At 52.3% G+C, this 12,361-nt stretch overlaps 1 protein-coding gene across 1 annotated transcript in view; it reads left to right on the top strand.

Annotated features, from left to right (window-relative positions):
* Nucleotides 1–468: 468 nt before the first annotated feature.
* Nucleotides 469–12,361, top strand: part of IL17D (interleukin 17D) — a 21,663-nt gene continuing 9,770 nt past the window's right edge. The window contains exon 1 of the mRNA XM_017548189.1: nt 469–1,020. Within this exon, the coding sequence (XP_017403678.1) occupies nt 731–1,020 (290 nt within the window). The 5' untranslated portion in view covers nt 469–730. The remainder of the gene's footprint in view (nt 1,021–12,361) is intronic.

The following is a 12,361-nucleotide window of genomic DNA, read 5'->3' as shown; positions in this document are numbered from 1 at the left end:
CTCGGCGCGAATCTAAAAGCGTTTTCGGGAAAGAAGATGTTGGGGGCCCTGGTGAGTACACTGCACAAGTGACAAAATGTTTTCAGCTCCTGGAGGCGAAGGGTGCAGAGCCGCTCTGTGTCATGAGCCCGGGCGGCGACCTCGCGCAGTCAGCTCCTCGGTCCGCGTCCCCGGGTACGAGGAAAGGCCACAGGGGGCTTCTCTCCGAAAGCGGGTCCCGGACCCCGCGCGGGCTGGCGGGGGCGGGCGGATGACGAGGCGCGGGGGCGTGGATGGGTCTGCGAGGCGGCGGGTCCGGGCGTCTCAGGCTCCGAGGCTCCCTCGCTGGCGGCGGCGCGAGGATGGCGCGCCCGGGGGTGAGGGCGCGGCGGGTCACAGGCACTCGCAGCCTGCGGCGCAGCAGCCCGGCAGGCACACGCACACGTGCACGCGCGCCCCGCACCAGCCCCCCGCGCGGTCCCCGGCTCGGGGAGGCGGTGGCGGTGGGGGCCGGGGGCGCGCGGGCCGGCGCCGGGCAGGGCCCCGGGGACCCCGCGGGCGGCGGGCAGGCGGGGAAGGCGCTCGAGGGCCAGCCCGCGCGGCTCCCATCCTCCGGGCCGGCCTCCGGCTCTGCGGGGCGAGGGGAGGCGCCCGCGGGCTCCGGGCGCCGCGGGCGGGACACGGGCGCGGGGCGCAGGCGGGCTCCTCCGGCGCGCGCGGGCGCTGAGCGTGGCCTGTCCCGCAGGTCTGGATGCTGGTGGCCGGCTTCCTGCTGGTGCTGCCGCCGGGCTGGGCCGCGGGCGCCCCGAGGGCGGGCAGGCGCCCGGCGCGGCCGCGGGGCTGCGCTGACCGGCCGGAGGAGCTCCTGGAGCAGCTGTACGGGCGCCTGGCGGCCGGCGTGCTCAGCGCCTTCCACCACGCGCTGCAGCTGGGGCCGCGCGAGCAGGCGCGCAACGCGAGCTGCCCGGCAGGGGGCAGATCCGCCGACCGCCGCTTCCGGCCGCCCACCAACCTGCGCAGCGTGTCTCCCTGGGCCTACAGGTGAGCGGCGGGCGCGTCCGGGCGGGGCCGGGCAGGTGGGGCGGGTGGAGTGGGGCTGGGCAGAGGCGGGGCTGGGGGGGGGGGCGACGCGGGGGGGGCGTGGCACGCGGGGCGGGGCGGGGCGAGACAGGATAGGGTGGGGTGGGGTGGGGTGCGGGAGGCGCTGCGGTGGGGCGGGGAGGGGAGGGGCAGTTGGAGCGCCGGGGGCCAACTCCTAAACCGCGAAGGCCCACCCACCACCTCCCTTGAAAGAGTCCTGCTTACCCTCTTTACCCTCCAGAATTTCCTTTGCAACACGGATCTGTTCAGCCCCTCATCTCCGCCAGGTTGGATGGGTCCACAAGGTACTAGCCAGGGACCCTGTGATGTGGACCATGCTGTGTACAGGGGGCCCAGGGAGGTGCTGCTGAAGGTGCGCGGTACTGTCCACGTATTTCCTGAGTGATCCTGCAGTCCGGAGGTTGCTGCAGCGGAGCCCTGGGAAGCGCCCTCTGAGCCCCTCTAGCTCAATAGCCTAAGGGAGGAGTGGGGATAATTGGGAAAGAAACCACACCACCCGGCAGAGCATGTTACGACATGAACAGTTTCAAGAGTGTTTTGGCCTGGAACGGAGGTCATTTCAGAAGAAAGGGACAGCCTGCAAAAGGGGAAGGCTGGAGAAGTTGGGGGCGTGCAGGCAGGGTGCAGCTACAGTGTCCTCAGCAGGCTCCTGTCCCCCCTCTAGCTGGAGCAGGAGGAGCTGCCCTAGGGGGTGAGACCACACAGGGCTACAGAGGTCGAGAAAGGCTTCGTGTAAGAGCTGAGTCTCGAAGGAGGAGAGCAAGTCGCCTGCAAAGGCAGTACTGAGGGAAGGGACAGCTGATGGCAAGCGGGTACAAAGCGCTTGGAAACGGGAGAGCCACGAGCCGGGCGGGGGCTGGCGGCAGAGGCGAGGTGTTTGTCTGTGGGGTGGGCGTCGATGTCAGGCTGGAGCCAGGCGTCGGAGCTGGGTCCCGGCTTTGTCAGCAGGGTGCAGCTTGGCACTCATGCCTGGAATCTCAGCACTTTGGGAGGCCGAGGCAGGAGGATTGAAGTCCAGGATTTCAGGACCAGCCTGGGAAACAGCGAAACCCCGTTTCTACAAACAATTGTTCAACATTAGCCAAGTGTGGTGGCTGGTGCCTGTGCTCCCCGCTACTCCAGTGGCTGAAGTGGGAGGACTGGTTGGGCCCAGGAGGTTCAGGCTGCAGTGAGCTGCGATGGCGCCACTGCCTTCCAAGCTGGGTGACAGAGCAAGAAAGACCCTGTCTCTAAAATAAAAATTAAAGACAAAACAAAACAAAAAAAATGCTTGACACTTACGATCAAAGAAGCCATCCAGCCGCCCTGGTTTAGGAAGGTGTCCCATGGGGCATGGCCTGGACTGTGTGCTGCAACGCTTCCATCCAAAGGACCTAGGGCTTCACTCAGGCAGCATGGTGGGAAGCGGAGATTAGCATTACCGTGAACGATGCTTGCTAAAGAAGACGGGTGCTGTGGGGAGTCAGGGGAGATGTGCTGCCTTTGTCTAAAACACATCTGGGCTTTCCTGGAGCCTCCACCTGCTGGCTGCTGGGTAGGGAGATTTCCTTTTACTCAACAACACTCAAGACTCCTAGCCAAATTTTAGGGCCTCTTGCTGCCTGGCTACTCTGCAGAGGACCAAGCTCACTGTGGCGGAGCCTCCTCAGAGTCCCTGCACGAGGGGATGTCGGGTGGGAGCCCTCCCACCCTTCTCACTCCTGTCCAGCTGGAGCCCGCAGGGCACACACGTGGTGCCATTCATTCTGGTGACTTGGTGCTCTTGCCTTTCCTCTCTCTTCCCTCCATTTCCAGGACCCAAAGGGATGGGCTACGGCATCCTTCTTTCTCCAGCCTCGTGTTATGCATCCGATATGCCAAATAGGATTAAAGCCACTTGGGGAATCTCTCAGAGCCAGAGCCTAGCTTCTCTGGACACAAGCTGCTGGCCCTGCATCTTCCTATATTAGACTGGAGCTCTCAGGCAAACCCATGCCCGCCCACAGGCTGGACCGAGGGCCTAAGAGTAGCACATGGCCTCCCGAAGGCATGGGCCAATGTTTCTGGCTTGGGTCGTTGATGATATTTGAGCAAAATAGGAAAATTGACTTAGGAACAAGTGCTGTGGGAGGAAATCATGGCTTTAGTATCAAGCCTGTTGAGTTTTGCCTGAAAGGCTTACAGGTGACGACAACTGAGCAGAGCTCAGGAGGCAGAGCAGAGCTGGGGACACATTGAGAGTTAGCAGCCCTGGCGTTCTGCGTGTGGGAAGTCAAATTCAGTTGCCCTTGGTACAGATGTGTCACCCCAGGCAGGATCCGGGAACAGAGGGAGGTTATGGATGACAATGACGCACAGGTTTGGGGAGCATGGTCTGGGACACCCGAATCAGCCCATGTGTGGAGCCTCAGTGCTGGGTGGTCCCAGGAGCAGGAGTGACAGCTGCAGCAGGTGGCTGAAGGTGTCATGTGCATCATCTTTCATATTATTTAGCAACAGTGATGAGATCACTCTCCATGGGTAAATGGAGGTGGGTGGCTTATATTTGCTGAAGGAAAGAGTCTTCAGGGGATGGCTGCTGGGCTGGGACTCCAGACTGCCGACTGCCAAAGCTGCTCCTGCCTTTTCCTGCCAGGAGAGCCCTCTCCGCCCTCCTCCCTGTGATCACCTCTCACCATCTCCTGGGTTATTGGGAAGATTAGAAAAAGCGAGACCCAGCCGGGCCCAGTGGCTCACACCTGTAAATCCCAGCTACTCAGGAGGCCAAGGCAGGAGGATCACTTGAGCTCAGGAGTTTGAGACCAGCCTGGGCAACATAGTGAGACCCCTTCACTACAAAACAGTTATCAATGCGTCGGGTGCAGTGGCTCACGCCTGTAATCCTAGCACTTTGGGAGGCCGAGGCGGTGGATTGCCTGAGCTCAGGAGTTTGAGACCAGCCTGAGCAACATGGTGAAACCCCATCTCTAATAAAATACACACACACAAAAAAATAGTCGGGCATGGTGGTATGCACTTGTACTCCCAGCTAATTGGGAGGCTGAGGCAGGAGAATCGCTTGAACCTGGGAAGCGGAGGTGACAGTGAGCCAAGATCGCCCCCCTACACTCCAGCCTGGGTGACAGAGTGAGACTCCATCTCAAAAAACAAAAAAATAAAAATAATTAGCCAGGTGTGGTTGTGTTTGCCTGTGGTCCCAGCCACTTGGGAAGTGTGAGCCGGGGATGCTGTTGTGAGGACTGTGCCTGCGCTCCGGCCTGGGCAACAGCCTGAGAAGAGGAAAAGTGAGCCCATGCAAGTGAGAGTCTACTAAAAGGTGTTGTGGAGGGACACGCTTTTTTTCTTCTTTGTGAGACAGAATCTTGCTGTGCCACCCCGGCTGGAGTGCAGTGACACAAACACAACTGACTGCATGCAGCCTTGACCTCCTGGGCTCAAGTGACCCTCCCGACCCAGCCTCTCATAGTGCTGGGATGCTGGGATTACAGGCATGAGCCATAGTGCCAGGCCAGGCCTTGTTCCTTGGTGGAGTGTCTGAGGGTGGGGGCTGGGGGGAGGAGTTCCCACCTGCAGGCTGGGCACAGGGTCAGGTGGGCTTTCTTTCCCTCCTTTCCTCCCTCCCTTCTTTCTTTCTTTCTCTCTCTCTCTCTCTTCTTTCTTTGTGTCTTTCTTTGTGTCTTTCTTTGTGTCTTTTTCTTTCTTTCTTTCTTTCTTTCTTTCTTTCTTTCTTTCTTTCTTTCTTTCTTTCTTTCTTTCTTTCTTTCTTTTCTTCTTTCCTTTCTTTTCTTCTTCCCTCTTTCTCTTCTTTCCCTTCTTTTGAGACAGGGTCTTACTCTGTCACCAAGACTGGAGTGCAGTGGCGTGATCTCAGCTCACTGCAACCTCCACCTCCCAGGTTCAAGTGATTCTCCTGTCTCAGCCTCCAGAGTAGCTGGGATTATAAAGGCATGCCACCACACCTGGCTAATTTGTGTATTTTTAGTAGAGACGAGGTTTCACCATGTTGGCCAGGCTGGTCTCGTACTCCTGGCCTCAAGTGATCAGCCAGCCTTGGCCTCCTGAGTTGCTGGGATGACAGGCCTGAGCTGCTGCACTCAGCCTCAGGGTGGTGTTTCTGAAGGCTCAGCACTCAGAGAGAATGCCGACAAAGACGATTGGGGAGATGGACTGAACGTCAGGAGTACTGACGGGCACAGCAAGGATCGCTTTAGGAGGATCAGTTTTAAACCAGGCATGTGGAAGGTGGCGTTCCATACAGATGGAATGGAGACATGGTCATTCAGTAGATGGTGTTGGGACAGCCTGGGCCTCCTTCCCTCCTCTGTGAAAATGAATTCCAGATGAATCAAAGATTTAAATGTAAAAAATGAAACCACAAAAGCAGAGGAAAACACAAGCAATTATATTTATAATCCTGGAGTGGAGGAGGCCCCTATTTAGCTACACAGTCCCCAAAAGTCATAAAAGACAAGGTTGAGAAATGAAGTTACATAATGATGCACCGTTTCTTCTTGGCAAAGCAAAATGAGAAGATACAGAGGGCAAACTGGGAAAGAATGTTTACAACCCAAGTCACAAAGAGCTCATTCCTAAAGAGCGCCCACAAATCAGGAAGAAAAGGACCAGTGACGTCGTGGAAAGATGAGCAAAGTTCGGACTGTTCCCAGGAAAGGAAGGTCAGATGACTCAATCGCTCGACACAGGAAGCAGCGCTGGCTTCAGGCATCAGCGAAGTGCATGTGGAGACTATACTGAGAAGCCCTTTTTTTCCCCTGGCACCCAGCAGGCTACATTGGCGAGGTGGTGAAGGAAAGGCATTCTCATCCAAGTCCAGGGGGATGAATCGGCACAACTTTTGTGGAGGGCAATTTGGCGTTAAATATCGAGATTTTAAATTCACACACCTTTGACTTAGTATTTCCCCTTTAGACACACTTGCCCATGTGCCAAATGATATGTGTACAAGAATATGTGTTCATTGCTGTACTAGCAAGAGATGGGAAGCTACCTAAACACCCACCAATAAGCACGGAGTTAGATGTTATATACTACAAGGAAGAATGAGGCAGCTCTAAAAGTCATAACTGGATCAATCAAGCGCCAGAAAAAAGCGGGGAAAGGTGTATATAGCATGCTGCTGTTCCCTTTTACTTTTTCTTTTTTTCTTTTTGAGACGGAGTTTCACTCTTGTTGCCCAGGCTAGAGTGTAATGGTGAGATCTCGGCTCACTGTGGCCTCCGCCTCCTGGGTTCAAGTAATTCTCCTGCTTCAGCCTCCCGAATAGCTGGGATTACAGGCACTTGCCACCATATCTGGCTAATCTTGTATTTTTAGTAGGGACAGGGTTTCTCCATGTTGGTCAGGCTGATCTTGAACCCCTGACCTCAGGTGATCCGCCCGCCTCGGCCTCCCAAAGTACTGGGATTACAGGCGTGAGCACCGCGCCCGGCCACATGCTGCCATTTCTATGTTAAAAGGGAAAAGAGGACATAACATGTATACAAGATAAATTCTGTTTTAAATGCCTACATATGTGTACACACACAGGCATCCTTAAAACGTGGGTATCGTGGTGCCTCTTATGAGGGGCTCTGAAGGCGACCTACTTTTTACTATTGTATTTTTTAAACTTTCTGCCATGTGCACATATTCCATATTTCAAAGACATGTTAATTTTTTTTTTTGTTTTGGAGACAGTCTCGCTCTGTTACCAGGAGCCAAGCTGGAGTGCAGTGGCATGATTTTGGCTCACTGCAAACTCTGACTCCTGAGTAGCTGGGACTACAGGTGTGCGCCACCGCTCAGCCAATTTTTGTATTTTAGTAGAGATGGGGTTTGACCAAGTTAGCCAGGATGGTCTCGATCTCTTGACCTTGTGATCCGCCCACTTCAGCCTTCCAAAGTGTTGGGATTACAGGCGTGAGCCACCACGTCTGGCTAGACATGTAAATTTTTAAGTTGAGAGCAGAAAGGGAAATTCTCCAACAATGAGGAAAAAACAGATACTGAGAAAATGAAGCTTCAGCACAAATGACAACCTGGGACATACCAAGGGCATTGGTCGAAGGGCACAATTTGCGCTTTTTTTTTTTTTTTTTTTTTGAGATAGAGTTTCGCTCGTTACCGAGGCTGGAGTGCAATGGCGCGATTTCAGCTCACCGCAACATCCGCCTCCTGTGTTCAGGCAATTCTCCTGCCTCAGCCTCCCGAGTAGCTGGGACTACAGGGCGCACACCACCACGCCCAGCTAATTTTTGTATATTTAGTAGAGATGGGGTTTCACCATGTTGACCAGGATGGTCTCGATCTCTTGACCTCGTGATCCACCCGCCTCGGCCTCCCAAAGTGCTGGGATTATAGGCGTGAGCCACCGAGCCTGGCCACCATTTGCTCTTAAAGGCTGTGGGGCTTCCTGAAGAGGCACCACAGACATCTGGATGGCTTTTCAGAGCCCCTGCTACTCCACAGCTGGTTTGTGCTCCTGGTTTGGAGCCAGGCCTAGAGAGATGAGGACATTGGCCCCAGGTGACAGACAGGAAATAGTGGAGCCAGGAGCTCATCCTGGACCTGTCGGGTTCCGTCTAGCCCACGCCTCACCTGGTGAGCTGTTAGAAAAGAGCATTCAGCTTTCAGAATACACAAATATTTTTTCATTTACTTTGTGGCATAATGTTTGTTTCTCTTTAGTTTTAAAAATGAAAATGCCAAAAATAAAGTCAATTGGATTGCTCAGTAAGTTTTTAAAAGTCAAATTGATATATTAAGAAATACGTTGTAAGAACACTGAGGGTAAAAAAACACACACACACACTGAGGTTTATTAGAGTTTAAGATATACATCACTCATTTATGATGAAACCCCAAAAACAAACACCTACCAGTACAGTACTCTAAATATTTTTTAACGAGTTATGTTTTCCAATTTTTGGTAGTCATCTAAAGATAACTTTTCTCTATGTTATGAGTAATGCACAATAATTTATTTTTAGGCTTTATTTGTTACTTTTTTCTTTAACTATTTTCCTCTAGACAATTTAAGAGACTACACCTAAATTTATTTTATAGTAAACAACTCTGTGGATAGCTGTAGTCAGGAGGAAATCAGAGAAACGGGACCAGGACTGTCCTACCCTGTTTTTTGTTGCTATCACAGATGGGGTAATTTATAGAGTACAAGTTGGCCAGTCCCAGTGGCTCACACCTGTAATCCCAGCACTTTGGGAGGCCGAGGTGGGCGGATCACCTGAGGTCAGGAGTTTGAGACCAGCCTGACCAACATGGTGAAATCTTGTCTCTACTAAAAGTTCAAAATTAGCCGAGCTTGGTGGCACACGCCAGTAATCTCAGCTACTCAGGAGGCTGAGGCAGGAGAATCGCTTGACCCCAGGAGGTGGAGATTGCAGTGAGCCAAGATCACCCTATTGCACTCCAGCCTGGGTGACAAGAGCGAAATTCCAACTCAAAAAAAAAAAAAAGTACAAATTTATTCTGTTCATGGCCTGGAGGCTGGAAAGCCCGAGTGTGGTGCTGGCATCTGGTAAGAGTCCTCCCACGCTGGAAGGTGGAAGCAAGTGGACGAGACAGAGAGGGAAGGGTGGAACTCATCCTTTTACCAGGAACCCCTCCCAGGATGGCAGAGCCCTCCTGACCAATCCCCTCTTCAAGGCCCCGCCTCCCACAGAGTTACCATGACAACTGAATTCTTCACACGTGAACTGTTGTGGGGACACAGTCAAACTGCAGCAGGGAGTAAAGCGAGTAGGGAGAACAGGGGATGGGAGGTCAAGTGACTTTCAAATAGACACAGTAGGTCACTAATGGCATTTGAAGAGACCCTCCCCAGCAGCCCAGTGCAGGTACAATGCAGGCACCCCGGCCGAAGGCAGCTGATATTTTCCTGTGGAGAACCCGAGTTACCAGGACTTTCAGCAGTTGACATTTGAGAAGAGGGTAAATCAGAAGAAAATAAATTCCCTTCAGGGATTTCATTTGAAAAGCGCCACCTTGGGATACAGACGTGTAAAGCCAGGGACTGGAAGTCACCTGAACGCCTCCTGATAGGCAGCTAGTCAGATAAAATACTAAACAGCTGTGAAGATGGGTGGCTCTCCGTGGACCTAAGGACATCCCCTACTTACTAAATGTGCTCTAGTTCGGCTTCCAGTTACCTGGGGCAGTTGAGCAATGGCCCATTCACTGCGACGCTCATGCTCTGGTAAGTCCATCATCTGGTATTGGGCAGTGCTGTGTTTTAGCAATGTTGTCATCAGGAAAGGCTGGATTTATTAAAAGGATATTTTTACTTACCCCTCCTGTAATCCTTATATGTAGCTGACCCAAGCCTCCTGTTTCCATGTGGGTTCTCCATTAATCCATTTCACCGGTATTGAAACCTGGGGTCACATTCATTCATCAAATATTGACTGGGGGCTGGTGGGCAGGCCCCTGGAGTACAGCTAGGACTCACAGACCCTGACACTTTCCTTACGGTCACAAGGTACTGTTGGCATCACTTGCTCTCCATCAAATCTTTTTTAAAAAAATTTATCAAAGGAGTTATAACAGAGAAATCTAGAGAGCTGCGGAGTATAATGTCTGAGAAAGTTCTCCTCACTACAGCTATCCTTCTTTTTAAGAATCCCATTTATCCTCTACCCCTTTAACAAGCCCACGTCTCTCTTTTATGCCCTTTCAAGTGTGTGTGCGAAGCTAAAAGCAAACCCCACCTGCAGGCTGAGGCCGCGCCCCCCGCCGTGGCCAACAGGGGGCAGCACGGCGCCAGCGTCCTCACCGGACGCTGCCCTGGGCCGGCCCCCCCCCGCGTGGTCTCTGGAATTTGCGGACGGGGTTGGTTTTCTTTCTTCCCTTTTCTTTTCTTTTTCTTTTTCTTTTATTTCTGTCTCTCCCCCTCCTTCTCCCTCTCATCATTTTCTCCCTCTCCCTCTCTCTCTTCTCTTTCTCTTTTTCTTTCCTTCATCTCTTTATTTCTTTCTCTGGAATTTGGGGACTGGAGGTGCATTTCTTTCTTTATTTGTTCTTTCTTTCTCCTTCCTTGCCTGCCTTTTTCTTTCTTTCTTTTTTTAATAACATTTTCCTTGGGTCCCTGCTTCCAAACTATGGGTTATTTTCTAATGTCTTAAAGCAAACTAAGCCTCGTCTTCAGGGAGGATCTGCACACAGCACATGAGCACAGGTGCAGTGACCTTTCACGCCATCCTCTAATGATAACGCTTTGTTGACAAAACGGGGGTGTTAGAGAAAGGGACAGAAAGGAAAAAGGAGAGAGGGCTCGGCTGCCTGGCTGGGAAGGTGCCAGTCACAGCCTGTGAGAGGGCTGGTGGAGCACTGTTCATCCTCATTCATTCTCGGAGGAAAACAGACACTCGTTGTTTAAAGCAGCTTATTTAAGAAAGGTTGGTGTTTCCCCTTAAAATGTTTGTATGGATAAATGACCTTGAATTGGCCAAGGTATGGCACAGAACTCGCTACTCCCCCCTTGCCCCAGTTTCTTAAAATACAGCAGGCTCTACTGCACTTATCACTGTTTCACGGGGTAAAAATAAAAGCATTGTCAGGGGCATTGTCATGGGATTAAAGTCTCTCGGTCTGAAAATAGGTATGTTCGTATTGCTTTGATAGCTATTTTCCCCTTACTGCCTGGGTTTTCCTTTAGCATTCTTAGAGTAACCAGGGATGATGATAATATTTCATTCCATCAGCACCTCTTGCAATGCTCCTCACCTGAATAAAATGCATGTGTCCTAATGCCAACAGAATGATTTGGGCAAGTTCAAGAAGTTCTGCACATGGTGTGCAGTGAAATTCCTTATGGTGCCTCTCCTCCAGAGGCGACACATGAAAAACTGGCAATGAGCACACCGCTCGCTAAATTCATAAGAGGCCAAAGAGAAAAGAATCCCAGAGCTCTTCTGGAATTAAAGAGTCGAGGCTAATATTGTGATAGTGACTATTCCTCATAACCAGGGTCGTGGCGACAACTGACTCACTGGGTGTCCTGGTGGGACGACTCCCTGCTTGGTGTACACAGGCTCATGCCCCAAGGACGGACACTTCAAAGATGGCTCTGAACCCAGATTCTGCAGCTTCCCCCAGGCGGATAGTTAAGCCACCTCCTGGGCATGAGTCGTGTTTTTCCTTTGAAGAAGAGATGCTTCCCAGCTGCACTGAATGTGTGGCATTTGCCATGACAGAAGAACGAAACCCTTCAAGAAATCTGAGTTCTCACTCTCATTTCTTTTTCTCTCTTTCCCTCTGTAAAACTTTTGTTTTTTTCTGAATTATCTTCCAAATTCTTTTCCAAAGCATTCATCTTTCTCTCCCTTCCCCTACCTCCCAGATGAAGGACTTTCCCCGGAATAAATGGATTTCCTGGTTGTAGCTTCACCGCTTAACCAAGTACCTGACTGGTTGCTAAATAGCCACAAACCACGGCACCGCATCTGTTACTACCGTGTGGCTTAGGCAGCTCGGCTGTGTGGGGTACTGCCAGCCGCTAGGCTAACCCAGGAGAGCTGGAAGACTGGACAAGCCCCCTGCTCTGTCAGTGCCTCAGTTTCCCCATGAGTGAGAACAGAGAGTGGGCAGGCTAAGCTTTCTTGCTCCCAGTAGCCAGCTCAGTTGGCAGAGGAGCAGGGTTCATTCTGGAGCCCTGACCTTGATGTTAAATTCAGGATTGCACCAAAGTCAACCTCAGTCCCCAGATAGGGCAGGACTGACCGCTAGTTCTCCTTGGCCTGGGGAAGCCAGTGGGGATCAGTGCCTTGGGCAGACCTCACTGCTATCCCAGGCTGATTTTTCCATGTCCTCTTTCATAAGAAATGCACAACTGATATTTTCTTGTAGGGGCCAGAAAAGCATTTTTCAGAGTTTCTTGGCAGCACGTATTGAAGATCTTTGGCTCCCTGGGGCCTTAGCGCATGGAAGGAGGGTGGAGCTGATGGGTCTGCTAGCCATAGCTTGGCAACAGGGGAGCTGTTTGTGGTCTCCAGTTACTGCCTGGCCGGCCAACAGAGCCCTACTATACCCAGCCCTGGCCTCACAGCCAGCCTGGCTTCACACAGTGCTTCCAACGTGGCGGCCCTGCCCCTTCCTTCCCCTGTGGTCTTATAACCGTTCCCTCTCCCAGCTGCTGGGCTTGTTCCAAAGGGAAAATGAGAGATCAAAAGGCAAACACAAACCTGTCTTCATGACTCGTTACTTCTCTTAAACATTTAGACCCACTGGTATACCTGGGCTGTCTATTAGAATTATCGTCTTCTGCTGTAGGGAAAAAACAATAACT

This window comes from Cebus imitator, unplaced genomic scaffold, assembly GCF_001604975.1.
Source record: "Cebus imitator isolate Cc_AM_T3 unplaced genomic scaffold, Cebus_imitator-1.0 Scaffold204, whole genome shotgun sequence".
Taxonomy (NCBI): Eukaryota; Metazoa; Chordata; class Mammalia; order Primates; family Cebidae; genus Cebus; species Cebus imitator.
Note: the sequence above shows the minus strand (reverse complement) of the source record. Positions and strands in the feature narration are given on the sequence as shown.